Source organism: Chaetodon trifascialis, chromosome 14 (assembly GCF_039877785.1).
Source record: "Chaetodon trifascialis isolate fChaTrf1 chromosome 14, fChaTrf1.hap1, whole genome shotgun sequence".
Lineage (NCBI taxonomy): Eukaryota > Metazoa > Chordata > Actinopteri > Chaetodontiformes > Chaetodontidae > Chaetodon > Chaetodon trifascialis.
The window spans coordinates 11,848,183-11,857,427 of NC_092069.1; the positions used below are offsets into that span (position 1 = coordinate 11,848,183).

The window sequence follows — 9,245 nt, forward strand, 5'->3', positions numbered from 1 at the left end:
ATCGACTGTCTGGTATTATGGGCCGATCAGACCAATATTTAAAATAAAATAAAAAAAACGTGGCCGACTATCGGCCCAAATAGCACGTCGGCCCACCGGGAAAATGCCCGCTATGCCAGATGATCAGTCCATCCCTGGTGAGCATCATAGTCCGGATAAATTATCACCAGGCAAATGTTTAACATTGCTGCTTTAAAAATACTAAGGTAACAACAACTGCAGCAGCAGCAGCAATAATAATAGACTATTTGCTCTATGTTCATACATTTTATTGTTGGTTTAGGAATGGACAGCAAAGGAAGGTAAAAGTGTTGCAAAAGCACAGAAGCGTCATCCTAATCGTCTTTAGATTCAGTTAAATGGAGTCAAAACAAAGGCTTGACAGAGTTAATGAACTCATGAACTCAGCACTGTCGCCAAGTGCTTGCTCATGGGGGAATTGTTGTTTTCTCTGTAGATAAAAGAGCTTGGTCTGTACCAGCTCTATATGGAAAGTGTCCTGAGACAACTTCTGTTGTGATTTGGCGCTGTACAAATAAATTGAATTGACGCTGAACAAAAAGTATTTTATTGATCATCAGAGTCTGAAAGAAGTTTTATTTTGAAAATCAGGTGCATCCGCCTGTGCCGCTGTACACATGTCAAAAGGCATAATTATGAGACAGAAGAAGACCCTACAAATTCCAAGATAAAGAAAGCTGCATTTAAGAGACAGTATCAGCAGTCCTACTGAAAATGCGGGTTTCTCACGCACCAAGCCCGCTGTGCGTAATATGTGGCGACAGACTCGCAAATGAGACAATGACGACTTCTCGTTGAAGAGAAACAAGCACAGGGCTCCCACTAATTACAACAACTGCATTCAGGGTAATGATGAGCTGTATTTTTAATACTTTGTTTTATTCGTTCCTAGACACCGGCAACCTTTTGGCTTCTTGAAATACTTAATGACACAAGATTGACAAAGATTCTGTGTCGACCATTTTTAGACTTTTCATGTCCTCATTTATGCCTCTTCGCTGAAGCTTTAAGTGATTGTGTGGCATAAACATGTAAACATTTTATTAAGATTATCAAATTTATCACAGTGTAGAAAGATGTCAAAATGCAAAATCCAAAGGCTACTATTGACTATTCACTGAAAATACTGTGTAAGAAATACTGCACTCTTCATTAGACATACTAATATACAAATTTACATCTGATTTTTGCAAATGACGCACTGGTCTGCTTATCGTGTTAAAGGTGTGTCTAACACGATAAGCAGACCAGTGCATCGTTTAGCCTATCGACTTGGTTTGGAGTCTGTCTCCCCCTGCTGTAAAGAGGAAGAATCGATCAGTTTCCATCCATTTTTATTTCCTCTGGATGAAGTTTACTCGCTGAGCTCTTTGTAAAGTAAAGCCTACCTTTCCAGCACTAAGAGCTTGCTTTTTATTCTCATTTTTGACTCTGCAACTCAATCAATAATAACACGTTTGGTTTTAGGTGGGAAAAAAGACAGGAAACAATATAATAATACACTCATCTTTACTTCAGTTTTGACACAGAAAAACTTGATTGCATAACAGTCCACAGTGCTCATTTGACCCAGATTTCACATCTGAGCAGGTTTGTCATTCAGTACCGACTTCACACCCATACACAGAACAGTAGACCAACAGTATTAATAACAACACACTTACATGATAAAGTAAGGCAGACAGGCAGGCAACAATAAAGGGGACACCAGACTTTTGGCACTTTAGGGACAAGTGGCAATAAATGAACATTGTCCACAATGGAGGTAAATAAAGGATAAATATGATAGAACTCATCTTTATAAGAACTCTTAAATAAATATGTAAAGTAAAATGCTGCCATTTTACCAATTACTTCATTTGCAATGTTTAAATACATTCATATACGTTGATCAAACAACCACATGTACAACATACACCAACAACATGCATGATTGACAGAAAAATCCAACAATAGTGAGAAGAAGGCACCAGTTTAAGAAAACACACAGTCGAGCAGTGAAGCGAGAGTCTGCATAAAGTGACTGATCGTCTCCAGCGCAGCTTCTCATCATGTCAGCACACCCAGACTCTTTATCAAAAATACTCTTAAGTCACTTGATGTTTCCTCAGTTGCCTGGCGTCTAAATAAATATTGTTTAGAATTTATAGATTTTTTTTAATATTTCAGTATAATTATATGATTTTTACAAATGTTGGTAAAAATAAAAAAGGGCATTTTAAACCAAAACATCATTGAGTGACTCTTTCAAATAAGACAATCTTTGTGAGGGGTTAGTAAGTTGTAGCTAATGGCTTTGTTAATGGTTATTAAGAACAAATTTACGGTTTCCAGGTTGTGAATAATCCCTTTGACTGGTGTTTATTCTCAGTCGGTAAGCCATTAATAAGTGATTAATAAATGGATTTTGGTCTCTTTCCTCTGCAGTCCTTTTCCACAAAGTACATGGTCAAATGGTCCAATCAGAGACAGATGTTTTTCACAATCTGGCAACCCAAACATTGTTCTAATTAATGGCTTCTAATTATAAGGCTTCAGGACATGATTTATTTATGATTAATAAAGCCTTTATTACACCTTATTAGCTGTTTATCAGTGGTTCCTCTTGAGAGTTGCACTGCTCTATGAATTGATAATGTAACAACAAATGGATAAAATAACCCTCCGAGCTGAAATATCATTAACTGCTGATGAAAGAAATTATGTGATGAATGTTATCATGATATCACATCACTGTATAATCACAATACTTTATAATCTACAAGTCGTATGGAATTTTTCTTATTACATTTTCAAATTATTTTCAATACCTCTTTTCATAATTTTAAATGCATTTCCAACATCTTCTGCTACTGAAAACCAAATGTAATTGTCCCTTTACTCTCCTGTGCCTCTGCACAGTGATGTCCAGACTACTTGGGTGCTGAAGCAGTCTCTTTGTCCTTAACTCCTTTCTTGGTAACTCTCTGAGCTATTCCATAGGGCACGTGGCACGCTACTGTCCCCATTTCCGCTGCACCCTCCACATGAAACATTTGGTCATCAAAGAAAATGTGTGGCCTGATCTTCTCAAGCATGGGGCCCTTGGGTGCTCCTGCCAAAAAAAGAGCCTCATCAATCTCCAGACCCCATGAGCGCAAAGTTTTTAGGGCTCTGGTGCCAGAACTGGCTGCACTGCGAGCGGTCACCAAGTAGGTCCGGATGGGACAGTCCATGCGCTGACCTTTGCCATAAAACTTTTTCTGAAGCTTTCCTAAAGCCTCCAGGAAACCTTTTAATGGCCCCTACAGAAGAAAAACAAGAATGAATACAGTGAGTCCATGATAATTTGGTAGTTTCTACATCTAGGGCTCATCACATGTTAAAATCAACCTATGATAGAACAGGGGCGGGGACCTTCCAGTCTCCAGGTCATATGCAGCACAAGTGAAGTTTATTCCCGCCTGTGTGGCAATTAATTACAAATCAGCAAATACCTTTTTCAGTGATTAAGACAATAACATAAAATAGTCAAACCAACACATTCTTTTGAGCAATCATTGAATGCGACACACATGGAGCGGCTGATATCATGGAAACTTAATGATAGTAAGTGTCTGTGTGATTTCATGGTGGACATTAGCTAAACCTCAAGCTCTGGCAGCTTCTCAGCTCTCTGCTTTCAAGTGTGAAATCATTTGAATGAAATTAAAGCTGTGGCCAGTTCAGCTGAAAAAAGGAAACACTGTAACACTAAAGTATGCGATGATCTGAATGTGCCGGTGAGAGAGGAAACTCCCTCAGGCATTTGGTGAGATGTTTCAGGACATGAAAAGTAAACAAAAGGAGCTGAACATATTTGCTGTGTTCAATGTGGAACCAGCTGATCTACCTGAACAACCTACAGCATGAAATCACTGAGCTGCCAAGCAACTAAGAGCAGCTCTTTTCAAACTTATTGTTGCTCAGACTCAGTTCTGCTCAAGACTGAAGGACCAAAACCTGGAAAAGCATCATCATCATCATCATCATCACTACCATCTGACATCAGATGCCTCGCCAAAGAGAAGCAGTTCCAGCCATCGCAGAGGTTAGTGTGATATGTGTGATCAATAATTCATTATGGTCCTCTAAGGATGTTTTAAATTTTTAAACAGTTCTTGAAAGAAAGGTTCCACCACCCCTCTAAGCCAAAATTCATAATAACCTGTGCTACCAAGATAGTTCCTGAGATCTGGAAACGCAGTGACAGATCCCAGGTGACAGACAGAGCAAAGAATGACCAATCAGACAGGTTTAAAACAAAGCTTTTTGGTAAAATTATGAACCACGACCAAATTCCTTGTTCATTTTTGACCTCCAGTACTTAATGTAGTTCCACTCAGGTATGTTTTTCGGCTCAATTAGGGATTGTTTCCAACATTTCAGGTGTGTTTGCCATTAGTTTTACATCTTACTGAAGTTCCTCTGATAATCTGTCTTGTTAACAGGCTGCCTGATCACCTGACTGCTTGTTTCCTGCTCTGTCAGGTTTTTTTTCTCTCAGAAATCACTTTTGTCAGTACAGTTTTATTTAAATGATAGAAATGATGGCTGAAAGTACAAAGGGAAGACCCAAGTTACTAAATGCACTACATTTCCAGTATCAGTGTGATGCTGATCATTGTCACGGTGTGTATACTGTACATGGTCCAGAGGCTTGTTCTCGTGGGCCTTCTCGTGCTCAAAGAACTTGTCCAGTCCGTGGGCCTTGTAAATGCGCTCAGACTCATCAGAGAAGAGGACAGCGTCCCCATCAAACGCAACACGCAGATGAGTCTCTGACACTTCTGTCATCTTCTCTGGGGTGAACATGGTGGCCGCTGCTATACCTGAATGTGTTGTTGAAAATCAGACATGTATCAATACATTTTACATGACATGTAGCAGAGACACAAACCTTTGCCTCCTTTCTGTAGTATTACAGCTTCTCTATAACATGTAGCTTCTCTGTCTGTGCACTGACCTTCCTCCAGAGCTTCTCGAACCTTGACTGGATCAGCAGACAGGTAAAGGTTGGTGTGGTAAGCCTTCAAGTAGCCTATGGGACTGTTTCCCCCCGTCATACAGAAGCGCTCGATGAACAACTCTGCAGAGAGGAAGAATCAGAAATTAAGTGAACAGCTGATGTGCGTAAAACTGAAGACATGCAATAGTCAGCTGATTTTATAATATATGCATCATATATGATTGGGGCATTATTACATTCAGCTCACTGTAACATCAAATTCAGGGGCAGTGCAGAGAAAAGGACGAGAAACAGAGTGAAAATGAAAGGAAAAAGGCTGAGATCTTGGATGGTGTGGATTTTTCAACTTGACTACATCAGTGTGGGCTGGGTGTGGGATTGCCAAACCCCTGCGAGGAGCCAGGACCGCAGATCCCCAACTCCCACCACTTATCCCTTGGGGTCATGTTGTGGTATGTGGACCATGAGAAAGATCCCACCTTAACCACTCTGTCCCTGTTCATCCTCCAGGATGGAGAGCGACCCCTGAAGCTGAGTTGGAGTCCCTTGACACTCAGGGCTTCACAAAGGAAATAAACAAAATAACCTCAGTTGAACTGTGAAGAACGACGGGACGAGAGATTCTTAGATTTCTGGCCAGTTTTCTTTCTCTTTCTCTTCCTCTCACTCAGTTAACAGAGGATTCTGTGACATCTTGAACAGACTTCATGTCAGACTTGCATGTCTGTGTGACTTGGGGAAGGACACAAGGTCATGAAGTCGCTCGCAGTGTGGGAACAGAGAGGACCAGCTGTGCGGAGCAGCTAGACAATCTATAGGACGACAGCACATTGCACCCTCAGTGTGTCTGTGTGCGTGGGCCTGTGCTAGATCGTAGATAAATTTTCGTAAACTTCAGATATGATGCTTTAACGAAAAGAGAGCAAGGTTTCAAGGGTTATTTACACTATTAAAAATTCCATTTCGGTATTATTTTTGCATTTTGGGAAATGCAAAGATTAATACTACTAATACTATGAAGCAAGGTCCAGCAACTGGTTAGCTTAGCATAGCATAAAGACTGGAATAAAGCTAGCCTGGTTTTGTAATGAGGCCTAACTTATCAAGAAAAAGTTTGCCTGTAAAAGCCCAGAAAGTAATTTTTTGACTTCAGTTTTTGACCTTTGGACTAGCCGTTAGCTGTCTTTGTGTTAAGATAACTGTAAACTGGCTTCAGCGTCATATTTACTGCACAGACTTGACAGCAATATCCTTTTTTTCATCCATCCATCCATTTTCTATACCGCCCATCCCTTTCGGGGTTGTGGGGAGGCTGGAGCCTATCCCAGCTGTCAATGGGCGAGAGGCAGAATACACCCTGGACCGGTTGCCAGTCGATCGCAGGGCTCCTTTTTTTCATCTAACTCTAATAGGCACAGTGTCCAACATGCTGTCATTTTGTTGTTTTGTGGACGTCCTTAGAAAACACACCAAGAATTTTCTAAACCCATAAAGGAACACGTGATCTTTTACATTATTTGAAAAATTTAAAAACCACCAAATTTGGTGGCACATGGTTTTCCATGAACACACTAACAATATGTTAAGAGTTGCTAATAGCCAGATTTTTCAGATGCTCTGGTGCCCTTTTCCAGAGGGTTTGAGGTTAAACTAAAGTAGATGAAATATGTGTGCAGGGTTAAAAAAAATGTCCAACTTTGGCACCCCCAAGTGGTACTATAAAAAACCAAGCTTGTGCCAAGAGAAAAGCAGCTCTGGACTGAACCATATTTCACCAGGATTTTCTGACTTTTCCAAAAATAAAACATTATGACACCAAGTCAACTGAACAAGGTATAACCTCAGAAAAATTATGCCTTTAAAGTCAAAATGAAAAAAGATAAAGGATGGATGATAAGCACTAGGTAAAAGGATATTTTACTGGTATGTCTTAGATGTTTTTCATTCATGTGTATTAGTAACTCACGGTGATGATTGATGGTATTGATAAGTCTTAGGCCAACGTATGCGTGGTTGTTTGTCATGAGCACAACATCGAAAAGCTCCTCGCTCTCGGGGTAAAGCTCCCTCAGTCGAGTATTCACAGCCTCCAGAGCCTGGAAACATGACCAAACACACAATTGAGTTATAAAAAGGACAGTGCTGCTGTGGGGATGAAAGCGTGTGTGAGCGTTTGAGTGGGTTGGTGTTTTATGCTTATTAATCATTCCCTGCCTCCAGAGACACGACCTAACAGCACTGACACTAAGGAATCCCTCTGCAGCAGCGGCTGATGATGATGTGCACATGTTTGTTTGTCCACCTCTCTCTTCTCTGACCTTGACAAAGGAGAAGGCAGGTCCGGGGCTGAAAGGCTGCGTTTCATGCTCCACCTGATACTTGATATACTCCTCCATGCCTTGCTGCTCGTAGATCTGCTGCTCCTTCTCCATGTTGAAGAGGACTCGTGACGACACGGCAATGGTGATGGCATTCTCCGGCTTGGGCTGGAGGATAAGAGTTTAAAAAACGTTTCATTTGGCTTGTTCTTCACACATGCAGCTGCCTTATTGAATGAGAGGAGAGAGCACACCATTCATATTCTGAGAAGCAGCAGAGGAATATTGGAAAAACAGTTTGCTTACTCTGACAGTTTCAGAAATGAAAAATGTAATAAAGGCACAGCTGACATACTACAGTGGGTAAACTCAGCGAGCTGATGTGACAGAACAGAAGTGACATCGTGATATGAAATACTTTCCTCTACAACACTGTGATAGTGAAGGCCCACATACCAGACTGGCTGACACCTGTTAACTCTTTAGAGGCTGGGACAGAGTACATTATAGTTCAGAAACTTTACCACCATATTTTGACTGATAATGAAACAAATTTTGAGACTTTGTCAATCATTTTTAGTTGCTTACGATTGAGCTGAACTTGAAATAGATAAACCTGTAAATACTTTAAGATAGTTCAACCTGAAGCCTGGAGAGAAATTATGTACAGGATGAAAAATTACTTCCACCATTTTAAGAATATTAAACAGAGTTCATGCCATACTATTGCCAAATTACCAAATACTCCCTGCATCTCGCATATGCCGGAAGTTGTAGCTCTTGTGTCTGTTTTTGTATTCTGCATCATCCTCTCTGAAGTAAGAAATCCAAAAAAGCTGACGGCCTTTACAGAGAGCCTGCACCTGATCTGAAACAAGAGCCCTCTGTGCTTTCCTTGCTGTCCAGCTGGCGCACCAAAGTGTCATTTAGCCTCTGTATCCTGTTTCACCCGACTACTCCTTGTAACTTTCTTTTCAGTACAGCTTCAAATGCAGCACTTTACAGTGAACCTGCTAATAAGCCTCCTGCTGTTTTCACCATTGCTACACAATGATAAAGCAGAGAGGTCGGTGTGTCTGTCTTGTCTCATCTGTCACATATTCATCATGTGACATCAGCCTTGGCTGCTGTGAAATAAGCAGCCTCGAGTAGTGAACCTTTCCAAATGTGCCTGGGCAGGCTGGAACTGGCAAGTGAGAGCAACTAAATGAGCTCCAAAACGATGATAAGAAGGTTAAATTTGACTTCATAATTCACTTACAACTCTGATACTTTGCAAAGATGTGACAGGAAGTGTGCCAGTAAATGGATGCTGCATAAGGAAGGCTGGAGGGATACTCACTGGTTTAGGTTTCCTGCTGGGGGTCGAGGGCTTCAGAACCACCCTGGCATCTTCCCAAGGAGCTCGGCTGCTGCTGTCATTTCTGGTCAAGTCCTGTCCACCGATGGTCAGAGTTTGACCATTGTTTAGACTCATCTTACCTCTTCGGCTCACCACTCTCCACTCTCCTGTCTCCCTCAGGTCCACACTGTGTCCCCAAATAGCTCTCTTTTCTAGCCTCCCTCCCTCTCTCTCTCTCTCTCTCTCTCTCTCTCTCTCTCTCTCAGCTCTCTCTTTGGCAGGAGTTCATTAAAAAGTCCTCACTCACTCTTGCGTATTCACCATTCGAATTCAGTCGTGGTGCACTTAGGAGATGAGATCAGAGGCACTTGGCTAAATGCTCTTCGAGGGCAGACAAAGAGTCAGATGTTGCAGAATGACAGAGAGATGGAGAGAGAGTCAGATAAAGAGCAAAGTCAAACCGACGATATTTCCTCTTATCTGCAGCATCATACGCATTGTGTTCGTCTTCAGTGCTTGTCTTTCTCTCTCACTCGCTCTCTTGCACACTGCTGACTTCAAGCCATTTTGCATCCTC

At 41.3% G+C, this 9,245-nt stretch overlaps 1 protein-coding gene across 1 annotated transcript; it reads right to left on the reverse strand.

Moving 5' to 3' along the window:
- Window positions 1–1,514: 1,514 nt before the first annotated feature.
- LOC139342477 (cytosolic 5'-nucleotidase 1A-like) lies at window positions 1,515–9,245 on the reverse strand. The gene is made up of 6 exons (XM_070979598.1): window positions 8,669–9,245; window positions 7,327–7,494; window positions 6,975–7,104; window positions 5,006–5,128; window positions 4,687–4,871; window positions 1,515–3,305 (listed from the first exon to the last, which is right to left on the reverse strand). The coding sequence occupies exons 1-6, from the start codon at window positions 8,801–8,803 to the stop codon at window positions 2,934–2,936; spliced, it is 1,113 nt and encodes a 370-aa protein (XP_070835699.1). The 5' UTR covers window positions 8,804–9,245; the 3' UTR covers window positions 1,515–2,933.